Genomic DNA, 18,375 nt, shown 5'->3' on the forward strand with positions numbered 1-18,375 from the left:
ATCAACATGTGTGGGCTGACGAGAATCCGCACGCAATTGTGCAATCACGTCATCAACACAGATTTTCTGTGAACGTTTGGGCAGGCATTGTTGGTGATGTCTTGATTGGGCCCCATGTTCTTCCACCTACGCTCAATGGAGCACGTTATCATGATTTCATACGGGATACTCTACCTGTGCTGCTAGAACATGTGCCTTTACAAGTACGACACAACATATGGTTCATGCACGATGGAGCTCCTGCACATTTCAGTCGAAGTGTTCGTACGCTTCTCAACAACAGATTCGGTGACCGACGGATTGGTAGAGGCGGACCAATTCCATGGCCTCCACGCTCTCCTGACCTCAACCCTCTTGACTTTCATTTATGGGGGCATTTGAAAGCTCTTGTCTACGCAACCCCGGTACCAAATGTACCTAGAGACTCTTCGTGCTCGTATTGTGGACGGCTGTGATACAATACGCCATTATACAGGGCTGCATCAGCGCATCAAGGATTCCATGCGGCGGAGGGTGGATGCATGTATCCTCGCTAACGGAGTACATTTTGAACATTTCCTGTAACAAAGTGTTTGAAGTCACGCTGGTACGTTCTGTTGCTGTGTGTTTCCATTCCATGATTAATGTGATTTGAAGAAAAGTAATAAAATGAGCTCCAACATGGAAAGTGAGCGTTTCCGAACACGTGTCCACATAACATATTTTCTTTCGTTGTATGTGAGGAATGTTTCCTGAAAGTTTGGCCGTACCTTTTTGTAACACCCTGTATACAACGTTTAAAATTTATGCAGTTTGGCAACATTTTTCTTTTTTAATTTCTTACATTGTAATTTTTGATTCTTGTACAAAAAGTCCCTGCATTTTACAGAGCGATCGGAAATCTGTCCCTACGTCCTTACATTTTGAAAATAGAAAAAAAAAGGAAAAATAGCCAGGAGTTGCTACGGGAGGGACATGGCATTAGGCTCTCTACAGCCAGCTGGAAGCGCCTGCCATCTCTCGGCCGCTAGGTGCACTACGTCCTCGATGCGCTGCGGCGATGAACGGCCAATCAGTATGTGACTTCACACAGTCCCGCCGCAGGGAGACGCAGTTGCTCCGAACATGCTATCGTTGTTGTCAAAATTGTGAACTACTGAACATACTGAAGATAAAATAAACAACAAAATCTATCGACAGTAAATAGTGTGGCGGAACTGTGCTCGAGTTCTGGCTTGCTATTGTTAAAGAGAAGATATGGTTGGAAGGACATAACCTGAACGGTTCCATTCACCCTGGAAATGGTTAGTTTTATCGTAACAACCACTGACACTTATTTTTCGCTTAGCAGCTAGCTTTCACTTTGCATAGCACATGTTGTATATAATATAATCGGCATAGTTTATAGCGACACCGCTTTTAATGACGTATTGGCTATAACAGCGAAATCTAGCGGTACCGTCTAAATCGTGTATAAACGGTGAATTCAAAAGATCGACATCGATTATTGCAAGTTCTCGTATCAAACGACTTACTTTTCGACACATTTTCGGAGACACGTATCGGCTACTGGCTGTTACTCGCAGCTGCACTCACATATCAGTAAAATTAAATGAATTTTGTGTTTGGCATTTAGTGCCATTCGGGATGTTCGACCGCTTCCTGCAAGTAATTATTTTTATTTGGCGCCAATTAGGCGACTTGCGCGTAGTTGACGATAAAATGATGAGCACACACACACACACACACACACACACACACACAGACAGTCCCGAGCGGAGAGATTCCGGCCCGGCTGGGATTTCTACCCGGAACCCCGTGATCAAGGGTCAGCAAGGCTAACCAACGAATTGTTGACTCTTATCAGTAACTTTGTTACGATGAGTGACGGCTGGCAACACTAAAGTAAAATATGGACTTCATAAATTATTAAACAGCGTTAAACTGACGAAGAGAGAAAATAAATAACCTGTAGTTCGGTGCAGCGCAAATTTTTGTAACATTTGTATCGGCAATAATGTTAGATGCACCCAGGTTTCTGTCTGTTACAAGCAGGCTGCGCTTGCATATAATCAAATGCAGCCTCACTAAAAGCCTCCCACACGCTACATGTAAAGACACAGTCTCTCTGTTTGTCGTCCAGCGTTTAAAGGACGTAGTTGTGAGTCTGCAAACGTCCCAGAAGCTGGAAGAGACCCGACACGCTCAGCGAATACAATTCGATGCGCTTGTGTCTGAAATTAGAATAGAAGTACGCATTACACACGTTGGGGATTGTATTAGTGTTGTATTACGTTGAATCGTCTTATATATAACGTATAAAACAGTAAAAACATATTCGTAAATATGACAAAGTTCAAAAGTCAAAGAGTAAACAGCTTTCTCAAACAGCAATAATTGTTCCATATTTCGCTTAATTTTCTTCAGATCAACAAATATCTCGTACTAAAGACATTCCGAGGTAGCCTATGTTCTTCCCCAATATTTAAGCTATCTCCATACCAAATTTCATTAAATTTGGTTCAGCGGTTTTAACGCGAAAGCAAGGTTCCTTTCGCATTTATAACATTAGCACGGAAAGTATGGATATGGATCACATCCAATGTTCTTATTTGTTTATTACGTATTTGGGGATTACTGATAACAATGTAATAGTTATATTTAAACTCTTTTTTGCTGGAGGTTGTTGATTTCAAATCAGGCGTTAAAACAAATGCACCGTCAAATGCAAAATGCGTACGCCCATCTTGAAAGCAAAAAGAAAACAAAGGTAACTGGTTACCTTAAATAGGACGCTATACTGTATTATGCGTACTATACTGCATTTCAAAGTTAAAGCAACTGGTTGAAAGACTAAACAACACTGTCTTTCTCGTGATGGTAGAAAAGCAGATAATCAAATTCGAATCTGAGTTATTTTTTGAAAGTAGAAAAGGGGAGTAACAGTGTATTCGTTATTGATGCTTCGTGGTTATCTGTTAGATATTTTCAAAGAGTCAACTACAATACATCACATTTGTATAACATTTTACGGAAAAACATGGGACAAAGCATAAACCTCCATGTAATTTATGTATAGAGTACCATTAAGTTTGCTATTGTGGATTGATTTCTGTAATGTAGTAACTGGAACTAGGTTGTGTCATTCATTACTATTACCCTACATGGCATCTACAATACGTTTTAATCATGTCTATTTTAACTCATTCATTATCCAAGACCGTGATGGACATTACTGAACATTTTATATTGTTGCTACTGCCTTTTTCACTTATTACAGGTTTTATATATTTTGCTGGATTTTATTGCTGTACACTCTACTAAACATAAGGGAGATGCTCTTCAGTCATTCTCCACATTGTATTTCTGCTACTTTTTGAAGTCTTAACTGTATGGCAGCCTAAAATTTACAGATACGAAATTTTTATAAAAAAAATTCAAAACCCCGGTTCGTGCGACTATAGGCAATAACAACCTTACAGTCGGTCGCTTCGACGTTGTTATAACCGGTTTTAACTGCATTATTCAGACTGTGTTGCATGCTAAATTTAATATGAATTTGGTATTTGATAAAAATCATTGAGCAATGCATGAATATTATATTAATTTGTACCGTAGTTTTGGCAGTTTATGTAAGTGTCTTGCAAAAGTAGAGATTTAAGAGCTAACTAAAATAAGGTATCGTTATCTTGCGTTAGCCACGTTCTGTGAATTTCCAATATGTTAGGGAGATTCTGCTGTGCTCAGTTTCTTGTTTATTTTCTATTTACTAGAAGAGGAGTAATGTAGCACCATCATCAGTGGGTTTCTGCGTATTTGACTTAACTGCACATTCTGCTGTTAATCTCTTTGACTGTCTTATACGATGTAGCTGGTATTCAAGACATTTTGTTACCTGTATCTTTTATTTGCTTGTTGGCTGGGTTTTCCATGTCGTGAAAACTATGAACTATTTCGCAACACGCACAGTTTCACTAATTGCGGTACTTGAGAAAAACAAGACACTGTTTTGCTGAAGGCAACATCTTCCAAACACATATATATCGCTAAACCAAAGACAGGCCTTAATGGTGATCGTGTATGAAGAGAATTCACCTTAAGATGAAGATGTAAATTCGATTTATCAGAGGAAATTACTATATATATATATATATATATATATATATATATATATATATATATATATATATATAATGAAAAACATAGTGACAGACTAAGCTGCAGTGAGCTGAATTGTAGATTTGAATATTTACACATTTATATACATAAATTGAGCAAATATTCAAATAGTCAGTTCAGTCCTTCTATGAAAACTGTTCTTGGGCTTGTAATGTGTAAGCTGGCGTGGACAGATATTTTGGGTAGGTAGCTTTAAGTATCTATTACTATATCACTTATCCAGAAAGTAAGTTACACATTAGTATTTGTTAACGTGACCAAGTGGTCCGACTCGAGAAATTTGTGTCTATCTTTCCCACTTCTTCTACTGCAGATTCTCAACGCTTATATATAACGGCTTTAATTTTTTAAATTCTAAAATGTGTCTCAACATCAGTCGTTTTCTAGAGTTGGTGTTTCCATCTTCTTTTCTTCTCTTATCCAGAGTGGATACAAACAAAATGATAGGCACATAATGTGTATACCGTGTTGTTCCACCCTAGTTTCATTTTAAGAGGTAAAGTCAGTTGCTATTCACAATCGAAACCTCTCCAAGCAAGAAGTGTAGCTGTTTGCTATTTGAAGCATTGATACTGAGCTGTTCTATCATTATTTACACTGTAGAATTTGTGTGCATTATGAAATCACCACTGAACTGACTGTTTCTCAGCTTAATGAGTTGGTAAGCGTCTCCCAGAGAAGGAGTTCTGTTACTCTGAGGAATCTAACACCTAAAGGGAAGGGGAAAACTGTCTTTAGACACATACGAGACTGAGGACGTGAGGCGGAGTGAAGCATCTCAGGAGAAAAACTGTGTAAATGGCAGTGACATTGAACACTGAACATTAGACAGAATCATTCGTTCAGACACATGTTTTGAAGGCTCCCATCATTGGGCCATTAGGTAGATTCGTGAGGGATGTAAACAAAATAAAAGTTACTCCCCCCTACTATTCTGTTATGATGAACAACTAATAATGGCCACATAACTAACTCGAACTGAAGATAGAAGAGTTTGGTTATTATTGGAGATACTAGCTATAATCTCATTATATTAAAAATTAAAGAAAAGCTGCAATCTAGAACGCTGCATTATTAACAGAAAATTTTCTGTTTTCTACGAGCTTCAGCTTTTCCAAATGGATAATTTGGTTGCTAATCAACTTCTACATCCTTTGCCATTTTACGAATTTACTAATCACACCAGAATGAGATTTTCACTCTGCAGCGGAGTGTGCGCTGCCAGGAAGTTTCGTATCAGCGCATACTCCGCTGCAGAGTGAAAGTCTCATTCTGGAAATATCCCCCAGGCTGTGGCTAAGCCATGTCTCCGCATTATCCTTTCTTTCAGGAGTGCTAGTTCTGCAAGGTTCGCAGGAGAGCTTCTGTAAAGTTTGGAAGGTAGGAGACGAGATACTAGCAGAAGTAAAGCTGTGAGGACCGGGCGTGAGTCGTGCTTCGGTAGCTCAGGTGGTAGAGCACTTGCCCGGGAAAGGCCAAGCTCCCGAGTTCGAGTCTCGGTCGGGCACACAGTTTTAATCTGCCAGGAAGTTACTAATGACTGTTCTCGAAAATAAATACGTTTAATGCTACATAGTGATGAAATATGTGTGTTGAAAATGGTTCCTTACAACGCTAACAACAAAGTGCAAATAAATGCAAAAGAAGAGTATATCACATTGGTGTTGTGTTGTATAATGATATGTTTTACTTAAAATGCATACCGACGTCAAATACGTTTAGAGCAACCTTGAAATGTTGTTTGACCATTGCTTATAATCTGTCTCTTAATTTCTGGAACATCATTATAAGTAAACCTCATTTACCAAATGTTGTTAGCTATAATATCCTGTATTAACTAAATCACGCTATATTATTATTTATAATAGGAACGTTGTGATAGAATCGAAGTACTTTAGGAATAAAGAAGACTAGTCACCGAAATGCGGAAGTGTTGAGTCCTCAACAGCACACACATACAAAAAGAGATGAAATTTGCTAGCTTTCAGAATAAATTCTTCCTCGAGCTAGAGTACAAACACACACACACACACACACACACACACACACACACACACACACTTAGGCACATACCAGTTCAAATTACATCACCCTCATCTTGCAGAGCTCTCCACCGCCTTCAGCATGTGTTCATTACGTATATAGCCCGTGCACAAGTCACTCCTCCATTCCATTCCACATCCCATCCTACACAGCACAAATCCAAACCAAGCCCACCTGCTGCACTGCAATTTTGGAATTGTGCATCTTGGGTACAGAGGTGTGATTGTGGAGGGGGCGGGGTGCGGACATGGCTGTGCACACTAGCTCAAAATGGATTTACTCTGAAAGTAGCTAGGTTTCTCTCATTTTTCCTGCATGTCTGCCATCAAATCAACTTTTCGGTAAATAGTCTCGTTACTCCCAAATTATTTATATTATTTTTTTTACTTTGATTGTGTAGATTATGTAGTATCACTTAATAACTGTGATAATTATAAATTAACTGGCGAACTTGGGAATTCTCTGCAGTTGCGAAATACATATCTGACTTGTAATTACATCCTAGTCTCTTTCTCCCATCTCTGTCTGCTCATCTCTTTCTCCCTCTCTGCTTGTCTATCTCTTTTCTGTCCATTTCTTTTATCTCCCACTTCTCACTGTCCATCTCTTTCTCCCCCAATCTCTCTCCATCTCCTCCTCACCTCTCTCTCTACGCATCACCTCTCTATGTCCATTTTATACCTCCCCCCCCCCCCCTGTTCATCTCGTCTTCTTCACTCTCTAAGACCTTGATCCTTACTGTTATTGCAAACAAAACTCGACTGGGGAAAGGAGTCACTTAAATGAATGGATAAATCCATTTGGATAAGTAGTATAAGGGCTGCAGGAGATTACCTCAAGCTGCTTCACTTGTGAGGATGATAGCTTCAGTGAGAGTATGTATGCCTCATAGTTTCAGTCTGTGAGTAGGTAGGACTGCAAAGTTTTGTATGATTCAGATTCCAATGTACAGTAGTATTCTAATCATAAGTTGATAAGCCATAAGTACAACATTCTTCTTTCCTCTTAAGACTGTATCTAATGAAGAAAACAAAACATCACACTCTTGTGCATACAATTTTTGTTTAAAATTTTATCTCAGCAGTAAAGATATATGTGCAAGAAACAGTTTGTCTAATGGTTTCAGTGCTCTGATACCTACGCTAAAACTGACTGCGAAAAAGAAAATGAAATGGCACACATTCATGCCACTGCGTTTCCTTTCTCCCAGGCGCTAATGTCAGCAAATCTGTATATTGGTGTTTAAAACAAGACGTAGCCCATGACCGTCTGAATGTCAATGGAATCATCTAACAGTTTGTAGTAAAACGTTCGAGAAGTTTTCGACACTTTTGCTAACAACTTTTCCCCTTTATATATGTAATGTATATTAATATATATTAGGTATATTTCAAAAATACATCGCCAATAACCATCTAAATGTTTATTGAAGTACCACGCAAAAAGTGATATAAACTGGTCAATACATTTCCAAGATTTTTCTTAACAGCGTTTCGCCTTTACATGTTACATATATATTTGTTTACCATATGTATTTAAATACTGGTGCCTATGTCTGTCCAATATTTTAGTAGAGTATCATGTAAAAATAGGAAATGAATTGGCCATGAATTTTTGGAGATTTTTGGTAAGAACATTAAACTACGACATGTCATTATGTAGTCAAATAGATTAAGTTAGCACTGACTTGTTCTATATAGTATGTACTAATAATGCACTAAAAATAACTTAATTGACAAAACAGAGAAATAGACAAATAATTTTTAGAATGAGTGGCTAACACAATAGTCCTTCCAGTTTGATTTGAAATCCTGAAATGTTGCCTTTTTACTGTCCTGTATCTAAAGACAGCTTATAAAATATGTAGATTCTAGGAATAAAAATAGAAGATAACTATAGTAAACATAAGCTTAAGTCACCTACTAATTGAATCTATGCATGTATGGAACAAATAAAACTGGCTTTATTGTCAGCTTCCATCTAAGCATTTTAAATTTCTTAAAGCTACAGTAAAATAAGACAAAACAAAAATAAACCATCCTTCAAATGCAGATTGCAATTTCCCAGTCCTCAAATCTAGACATTTCTACCTGCTTTTTGCTGTGTATGCTTTGTTTTCAATTTGTTCTTTGATTATTTTTTCTTATAGGAGAAGGCTCCAAAACAACACACAAGTTCTGCCTGTAATGGGACTACAATCAGACAAGAGCCAGTAAGTAATATTAATATCAACAATTATTTTGTTTGTAAATATTTGGAGAATATTTCAATAGTAATTAAAAAAACAGAAACTCTTGTGAAGAACGACTAAATTACCAGCCATCTTCAGATCTTTTGTTATCAAAACTTGTATTGGCATCTTTCATCCGACAGTATGTGCAACGCTTTCTTTTGTGCTAATGTGGTAATATTTTGACTAGTTTTCTGTGTTATTATTTCAATTCAAAATAAATTTGATGAATGCAAATAACTTGGCCTGAGCTGTATTAGGTACAGATGTGCCACCTGTTGGTGACAAATGGAAATATGGGCTAGAGCGGGACGCGAAGATGGATTTCCTGCTAATCACGAGCGGTCACCTTAACCACTAGCTATTCGTACACGCCTCCCAGACCGACCCAAACTTCCACATGTCCGCGTGTCATAATTCTCACTGGTGCGGAAATACAGAGTAAAGCTGCAAGTATTTCGTGATGAATTTAGGAGACTATGGTATAATTATGTGGACACTCTTACATATAGAACTTTCGGTCGGCCCAGGAGGCGTGCACGGATAACGAAATGGTTGGAGTGACCGATCGCGATAAGCGGGATATTTGGGTTCGAGTCCTGGTCCGGAAAAACTTTTCATTTGTCACCGATATGTGGTACATCTATACCTAAAGCAGCTGAGACCAAGTTATTGGCACATTCGCATTCAGCGAATCTATTTCAACGCTCGCCCACTCACACATGCAAGTAAATATTATTTTAAATCGAAAAGCTGTAATACCTTTGAAGTGACTGTCACTTTTAAGTACCTTACTTAAGACTTGAAATCAATTAAGTTGCATGGTGTGGCGATTGCACACTCTAACCTTGTATACCAGTAGCACAACCAGTTTGTAGTTTTAACACTTCTTTATTGATTACACATACACACGAATTCATCAGCAGTAATAATCAATTAACAACATTTGCAGCTCAAGGCCCTATCCACAATTAGTATTTACAATATTAACCGTCACACTTGCGACAACGGCCCCTTTACATGCCGGTAACAACAACCAATATAATAGATGAAATAGATAACCAAATGTTTACAATGTCTGTTATTGCCTTGCTCACTCAGTTTTACACTTACTGAAAAGGTAAAATTAATTTGATGCTTTCTGACCTGAAGGGTACTATTAATTTTTCCGTTTGCACTTAGCATTCTACTACACTAAACGTCCGGTAGGTTCTAGACTTTATGCAGGCTTAAGGCAGAACGTCAATTTGATCCACATGTGATGGACGCGAGCAAACATTAATCTATTACTATTTCACAAACACACTATCCAAAGGGTGAACTTTACTCAACTTTGGGCAGTGGGAAATATTCTGCCTAAAACAAGCCTCCAATTTAATGGAATAGAAAAATCGCGCGTTAGCGTTAACGGGCTCTGGTCGGCCCTAAGTTGAAATACTGAGATTTCCGTCACACTGCAAGCTCGCGGAGCGAGGTTTGCTCGCTTCGACCACTATACATGTTTCTGAAAACAGGAAAACATGAGTGGCAGACACACTGTAGTAGATACAGGTTACACACACACATATATATATATATATATATATATATATATATATATATATATAGAGAGAGAGAGAGAGAGAGAGAGAGAGAGAGAGAGAGAAAGAAGTACCTCAACATAAACATATTACAAGTTAACCAATGAACAGATTTAAGGAGTTTAGTTTCCTTTGATCAACAAAAAAAAAATCTGCATACTACGTGAAAAGATGTGTCAGTCCACACCCAATGACTTAATGTCCACCTCACACCTCATAAGATAATCTGTCTTTGCTGAATGGCTGACACCCCTTAAATCAAACGTGCAGAACCTAATGTGACAATCGACCTTTAGATAGGTATTTGAAATTGCAATAGAAAGCTAATGTCACTTCGACAGGCCGCTAATGCAATAAGCACGGCCCCTATGCCCACAGACCAAAATACACACGGCCTCTATCCGACCATAAAACACAATGTGACCTATATTTATCATGTCCACTTGCCTTCCATACACACAAGAAATTATTAAGAAACAACAACTACCACTAATTCGTAAAACCAGAAAATTTTAAATCTATAACTAAATTAAGAAATGACGTTCAAGTGAACCAGCTACCTTCAGCGTGCCACTAAGCACCAAATGCAAACTTTCAAATGCGAGGCGCTATTTCTAGCCACTTTAGTAACATAATTTAATGGTCGTTCCAGAACACAACTCGCTTCACCACCATTGCAGTGAATGTTTTGCTGCCCACTAGCACGAGCAACTGCAACAGTCAACAGTCGTTAAGTACACAATAATATTCACTATATACAGAAGCAGGAACCACCACGAAAGCTAGGCGGTTATTTTTATTCTTGTTCATGTGAAATTCACATGCCATCCATCCACGTTAGCAAATCCTGGTCGCCACTGGCCAGCCGATTCAATCCAACTTCAATACTTTCCGGCAGCGGCCCATGCTTCTTCGTTGCTCCAACTCAACTGGTCCTCACGGCATACGGCCGTGCCACGTGACATGGTGTTGCCAACTCCCCACAAGGACAACATCGAAAGCGCGTCACGTCACGCACTGCCACAGCTCACGCGCGGACCCACCCTCCCCGACTTACGCACGCGCGCCACCACAAATAGCCTGCCTCAAAGACGCGAAGAGAACAAGGCACAGGGACAACGATCAAAGATGGAAGCAAGAATCGATATCACCTAGCGCCAGAAACCCACCGGCTCATTGCATTTTGCACATTTTGTAGCCTCTCAGATTGTATTTTTTTAATTTTTTTATTTTTATTTTATTTTAATTTTTTTTTTATTTTTACTTTATAGTTGCTTTATGGTGTGTTGCGTAGCGAGTATTTTCACCTTTTTCATGACTTCATCACTGTCTTGTTGCAGTTTGTAACAATTAAACTGACTCGAATTCGTAATTTCATAGCTCAAAATACACTCCTGGAAATGGAAAAAAGAACACATTGACACCGGTGTGTCAGACCCACCATACTTGCTCCGGACACTGCGAGAGGGCTGTACAAGCAATGATCACACGCACGGCACAGCGGACACACCAGGAACCGCGGTGTTGGCCGTCGAATGGCGCTAGCTGCGCAGCATTTGTGCACCGCCGCCGTCAGTGTCAGCCAGTTTGCCGTGGCATACGGAGCTCCATCGCAGTCTTTAACACTGGTAGCATGCCGCGACAGCGTGGACGTGAACCGTATGTGCAGCTGACGGACTTTGAGCGAGGGTGTATAGTGGGCATGCGGGAGGCCGGGTGGACGTACCGCCGAATTGCTCAAGACGTGGGGCGTGAGGTCTCCACAGTACATCGATGTTGTCGCCAGTGGTCGGCGGAAGGTGCACGTGCCCGTCGACCTGGGACCGGACCGCAGCGACGCACGGATGCACGCCAAGACCGTAGGATCCTACGCAGTGCCGTAGGGGACCGCACCGCCACTTCCCAGCAAATTAGGGACACTGTTGCTCCTGGGGTACCGGCGAGGACCATTCGCAACCGTCTCCATGAAGCTGGGCTACGGTCCCGCACACCGTTCGGCCGTCTTCCGCTCACGCCCCAACATCGTGCAGCCCGCCTCCAGTGGTGTCGCGACAGGCTTGAATGGAGGGACGAATGGAGACGTGTCGTCTTCAGCGATGAGAGTCGCTTCTGCCTTGGTGCCAATGATGGTCGTATGCGTGTTTGGCGCCGTGCAGGTGAGCGCCACAATCAGGACTGCATACGACCGAGGCACACAGGGCCAACACCCGGCATCATGGTGTGGGGAGCGATCTCCTACACTGGCCATACACCACTGGTGATCGTCGAGGGGACACTGAATAGTGCACGGTACATCCAAACCGTCATCGAAACCATCGTTCTACCATTCCTAGACCGGCAAGGGAACTTGCTGTTCCAACAGGACAATGCACGTCCGCATGTATCCCGTGCCACCCAACGTGCTCTAGAAGGTGTAAGTCAACTACCCTGGCCAGCAAGATCTCCGGATCTGTCCCCCATTGAGCATGTTTGGGACTGGATGAAGCGTCGTCTCACGCGGTCTGCACGTCCAGCACGAACGCTGGTCCAACTGAGGCGCCAGATGGAAATGGCATGGCAAGCCGTTCCACAGGACTACATCCAGCATCTCTACGATCGTCTCCATGGGAGAATAGCAGCCTGCATTGCTGCGAAAGGTGGATATACACTGTACTAGTGCCGACATTGTGCATGCTCTGTTGCCTGTGTCTATGTGCCTGTGGTTCTGTCAGTGTGATCATGTGATGTATCTGACCCCAGGAATGTGTCAATAAAGTTTCCCCTTCCTGGGACAATGAATTCGCGGTGTTCTTATTTGAATTTCCAGGAGTGTATATGACAAACTTGAAAATGTCAGAGCTATCTTAATTTTGCCTGTTTATCTTATTCAGGTTTTTGATAGTCTTAACCACTAGAATTTATTTATTCGTGGGACCTACAGGCTGAGGTGACAAAAGTCACAGAATGCCTCCAAATATCATGTCGGACCTCTTTCTGCCTGGCGTGGTGCAGCAATTCGGCATGCCTTGGACTCAACAACTCTTTGGAAGCCCCTTGTAGAAATATTTGGCAATGCTGCTATTATTGCCGTGCATAGCTGCGAAAGTGCACGAATTTACTTCTCGATCATGTATCGTAAAAGGTATATGGGATACATAATGGGAGATTTAAGTGGCCAATTTATTCGCACAAATTATCCAAAATCTTATTCACGCCAATCGTGAACCGCTGTGGACTGATGACATGCCGCATGGTAATCCATGAAAATTCCATCGTTGTTTTGGAATATGAAGTACGTGAATGGCTGCAAATGGTCTCCGAGGAGCCGAACATAAGCATTCGCAGTCGATGATCGGTTTAGTTCGACCAGAGGGCCCAGTGCACTCCTCGTAAACGCATCTCACAACAGTTTGGAGCCACCACCAACTACCATACTGCCATATTGACAAATTGGGACCAAGGCTTCCTATAGAGTCTGTACACACTCGAACACTACTGTCAGCTCTTGCCAACACAAATCGGGACTCATCTGACCATTGCATGGCCTTCAAGTTGCACAGGGTCAAACTAATATCGTCACAAGACCAGGAGAAGGGGCTGCAGGTGATGTCGTGCTGTTAGCAAAGGCACTCACGTCGGTCATCTGCTGCCATAGACCATTAACTCCACATTTAGCTGCACTGTACTAATCGAAAACTTTGTCATACGTCCCACATTGATTTCTGCAGTTATTTCGCGCAGTGCTGGTTATCTGTTAGCACTGGAAACTCTACACAAATGCCACTGTTCTAGGTCGTTAAGTGAAGAGTCCCGGCCATTGCATTTTTTGTGGTAAGAGGTAGTGCCTGACGTTTGGTATTCCTGACACACTCTTGACACTGGGGATCTCGGAACACAGAATCCCTTAGGAATTTCCGAAGTGGGATATCCCATGTGTCTAGCTTCAACAGCCATTGTGAGTTCAAAGTCTGTTAATTTCCGTCGTGTGGCTATAATAACGTCGCAAACCTTTTCAGTTGAATGACCTGAGTGGAAATGAGCGCTCCGCCACTGTACTGCTCTTTTGTACACTCTTTATGCGATATTATCACCATCTGTACATGTGATATCCCTATTCACGACTTTTGTCACCTCAGCGTGTGTGTTCTATAGACCCATATACGAGGTGCGACAATATAGTAATGACACTGATTTTCTTTCCAAGATGTGGCAACACTGCAGGCTTGCGTAGGCACAATATCTTTGACCTTGGTCTATAAGCTGCTTCTAGTCCAAGCAGCACATCAATGCAACTGTTCAGTCGTGAGTTGTGCTGTAATGAGCTAACACGTATTTGTGTCTCTCGTCATGGAAATGGAACTGCATAATATTGCGCAGCGTGTTAAATTGGGTGAAAACGCGACAACAACTTACGGTAAGCTTCAGAAGGCTTTTGGAGAGGAGGTTATGTCAAGAGCTGAAGTTATTCATTGGCATAAAATGTTTAGTGAAGACCACAGTGGACGACCATCTACCTCAGGGACGGATGTCAACTTGACCAGGGTGTGTGAATTCGTACGATACGATCGAAGATTATCTGTGAAAATGATTGCACAAGAACTGAACATCAATTGAGAAATGGTTCGTCTAATAATAACTGAAGATCTTGGTATGAGAAAGATTTGTGCAAAAATGCTCCCCAAAAATCTCACACCACAACAGCGAGGAACACTGAAAAATGTGGCATCCGACCTGTTAGAGCAGACAGAAATCAATCCAGAATTGTTGAGCCGTGTTATCACCGGTGATGAAACTTTGTTTTTTCAGAGACAAAACGGCAAAGTTCGCATTGGCGCTCAAAGGATTAACCCAGACCAAAACTAACTCGCATGTCAAAGTCAAAACTGAAATGCATGCTTGTGTGCTTCTTTGATTCCAAGGGAATTGTTCATAAAGAGTGGGTGCTTCCTGGACAAACAGTTAACCAATTTACTACAAAGAAATTTTAGAAAGATTTCGTAATAGAGTTCTTCATGTCTGTGCCAACATTGCTGATAATTGGATTCTGCATCACGATAATGCGCCATCCCATGCTGCTCTGTCAGTACAGCAATTTTTAACCTCAAAACAAATTTCAGTACAGCCACCTTATTCACCAGACATCGCACCATGCGATTTTCTTCTATTTCCAAGAGTCAAGACAGCGGTCAAGGGACACCATTTTCAAACAACACAAAATGTACAAAAAGCTGTGAAGAGGGTCTTTGAGGATTTTACAGAAGATGAGTTCCAGAAATGTTACCATCAATGGCAGAAGCGCTGGAAAAAGTGTGTGCAGTCAGAAGGGAACTACTTTGAAGGAGACAACACTAAACTTGACTAAAACGGTAAGCAATTTTATTTTCGCATCAATCTCATTACTTTATTGTCGCACCTCATACACAGATAAGTTGGTGTGTGCAGCACATTTTTAGTGCCTACCACACAGAAGGTGTTAAAGAAAGTGTCGAAATTGTTGAGAGACGCTATTACTCATTCCAACAAAAAAGAACATAATGAGATGAGATCTCTTGTTCGTAGGAGGAACTCAGTGACAATGCATCCTTCTGCCCTTCAACATTTACAATCCCAATTTCTTTGAAGGGGATCTGATTATCATTGTACAAGCTGGCCGATACCGAAGACACAATACTGTATTGTCTGTACTTCGTATGCTGGAATGTCATTGAATAATTCCTTCAAGTGTCCTCATATGCGGAAATCAAGGTCTGATGACTGTGGGAAAGAAGGAGGCCACCAAAGTGTTGGCTTGTTGGCTTCCCCCCCCCCCCCGACCAGTCCTATGGTCCTGAAATATCAGCAACATACGTTTCCGCCAACTACTGCAGAAATTAGCTGCTGCGTCACATGCATACACGAATGATGTATCTAACCCCCTCAGAACTTCTGCTCAATTAATAACATGTTCGATACCATAAAAATTTTAGGCATATTTCAGATGAATTTATTATATTAATTATTTATTTCTTTTCAATGAAAGCTCGTAAACTTTTCTAATTGACAAACACAGTTTTTTCTGAAAATACTAGTTTCTGTATGTATTTCGATGTCTTATCAAGTATCAATCTTACTCCATGATTATTAGTAGTCAAATTTTTAAAAGTATATGATATGAAAAGAAGTCTGTGTCATATACAATAATTGCTATTTTTCAGTATTAACTGTAAACAAAATGCATGTCTCAATTTATAATTCCATTAATTTTACTATTGACAATGAAATCAATTTTAAAAAGCAACAAATGCTGTATTTTTTAATATTTTCAAAATTGGGACCCTTCTTTTATTAACCATGAGGCCTATAAATTCTGAAGTAAATAATTATTTTCAGAAATCAATATGTAAATCAAAACTGACAAAATTTTGAATAATGAAAGCTATCTTAACGTGAAATTGATTTATTTCTGTATCCAGAAGGCTCTAAAACCTGGGTCTACAATATGTATACAATTTTCTGGCGCTAAGCAGTTTCGCCAGAGTTGTGGCTTCCTTGGTAGGTTCTTTATTATTTTCCTGAACTACAAACATAGAGGTTATTTTTATGTCAAGAAATATGATATATTGGATATCGCTGTCATTTAAATTGTTTGTCTACTTTACAATTTATTATACACTTTGTGTGTCACTTTGATCCCAACCAAAATCAGCCACAGGTCTAAATTAGCATACCATGTCATCTACGAATCTGGGGGATCTTAGAAAATCGTCTGCACTGGTTTCCAGCTACAAGTACAAATTAAAGAAAAACATGAGTATATTATATGGGTGTATGTTATAAAATGTTATGTTTTACTTCACTTAAAATGCATACCAACATTGAGTAAAGAGATGTTAAATAATTCTTGTTTGAACACTCCTTCTACTCTGTCTCTTAATTTTTGGAACATCATTATAAGTAAACCTGATTTATCAAATACTGTTAATCATATTGTCTTGTATTGGCTATGTTACACTATATTGTTATTTATAGTAGCAAAATGGAGATAGAATGTAAATACTTTAGGAGCAAAGAAAACCTCTCTCCGAAAAGTGGAAACATTGAGTTATCGACAGCACACACAAAAAAACATGAAATTTGCTGGCTTTCGGTATAAGTTCTTCCCTAAGCTAGAGTACACACACACACACACACACACACACACACACACACACACACACACAAACACAATCTAATGCACACCCCAGTTCATGTTTGCATCACACGCCTGTCCCATGTACCTGTCACCCCTCCATCCGACATTCCTAGCCAGTAAACTAACGGCCTCCCTCTGAGCTGCTGGTTATTCTTCTTCCCAAACTCTCTACCTACCTCTACCCACCCAACCCAAAATAATGCAAACCCCAACACAGTTGTCCTGCTGAACTGCAGTGCTGGTATTGTGCATCACCTGGGGCACAGAGATCTCTTTGTATATGGGGGGAGGGATGGGGGAGTTGGAGAGAGGATATGGACATGGCCATGTTCTCTAGCTCTAGAAAAGATTTATTTTGAAAGCTAGCTAGCTCTATTTCTTTGTGCGTGTGTGTGTGTGTGTGTGTGTGTGTGTGTGTGTGTGTGTGTGTGTGTATGGCTGCTATCAGTTCAACATATCTGGTTTCCTGTGGGTGGTCTCATTTACTCCCCAAGGATTTATACCATTATTTACTATGATTCTTTTGATCACATAGTATCTGTTAATAAGAACTGCAATTATAAATTACTTAGCGAACCTGGCAGTGCTCTGCCATTGCTGAATGCATATGTGAATTGTATATACATCCTAATCTCCTTCTCACATCTCTCTCTCTCTCTGCCCATTTTATCCTCCCTCCCTCCTTGTCCATCTCGTCCTCACACCCCATCTCTCTGTCCATCTCCTCCTTCTTCCCCCTGTCATTGTCCATCTCCCAGTCTATCTTCAACTCCTCTTCACCTCTCTTATTGTAAGGGCAACAGGAGATCTGTCTCCAGCTACCGGATTTGTATGGGTAGTAGCTTCAATGAGGGTATTTCTAATACTTTTATTCAGTGAACAGGTAGGATTGCAAAGTTTTGTATGATTCAGATTCCATAATACAGTAGTATTCTAATCGTAAGCTGATAGGCCAAAAATACAACATCTGTCTTTCCTCTTAAAATTGTCTGCAACAAAGAAATCAAAACAGCATGCTCTTTGTGTACACAATTTTTGTTTAAATTTATCTATAAGGAGTAAGGATATATGTGGAGGGAACAAGTTGTCTAATGGTTCAAATGAATTCTGTGATGAAAACTGACTGCAAAAAAGAAAATAAAGCTGCACATTTTCACGATACACTATATCTTTTCACGCAGATGGTTATGTCATGAAACCTGTACATTGTTCTT

The 18,375-nt window shown here is 40.4% G+C and overlaps 1 protein-coding gene across 5 annotated transcripts in view; it reads left to right on the top strand.

Moving 5' to 3' along the window:
* Nucleotides 1-1,082: 1,082 nt before the first annotated feature.
* The window catches only part of LOC124717141, a 121,099-nt gene continuing 103,806 nt past the window's right edge, over nt 1,083-18,375 (top strand). For all 5 annotated transcript variants that reach the window (XM_047243889.1, XM_047243892.1, XM_047243891.1 and 2 more), the window contains exons 1-2: nt 1,083-1,283; nt 8,351-8,413. In XM_047243889.1, the coding sequence (XP_047099845.1) occupies nt 1,281-1,283; nt 8,351-8,413 (66 nt within the window). In that variant the 5' untranslated portion in view covers nt 1,083-1,280. The remainder of the gene's footprint in view (nt 1,284-8,350; nt 8,414-18,375) is intronic.

The sequence above is a fragment of the Schistocerca piceifrons genome, chromosome 9, assembly GCF_021461385.2.
Source record: "Schistocerca piceifrons isolate TAMUIC-IGC-003096 chromosome 9, iqSchPice1.1, whole genome shotgun sequence".
NCBI classification, from domain to species: Eukaryota; Metazoa; Arthropoda; class Insecta; order Orthoptera; family Acrididae; genus Schistocerca; species Schistocerca piceifrons.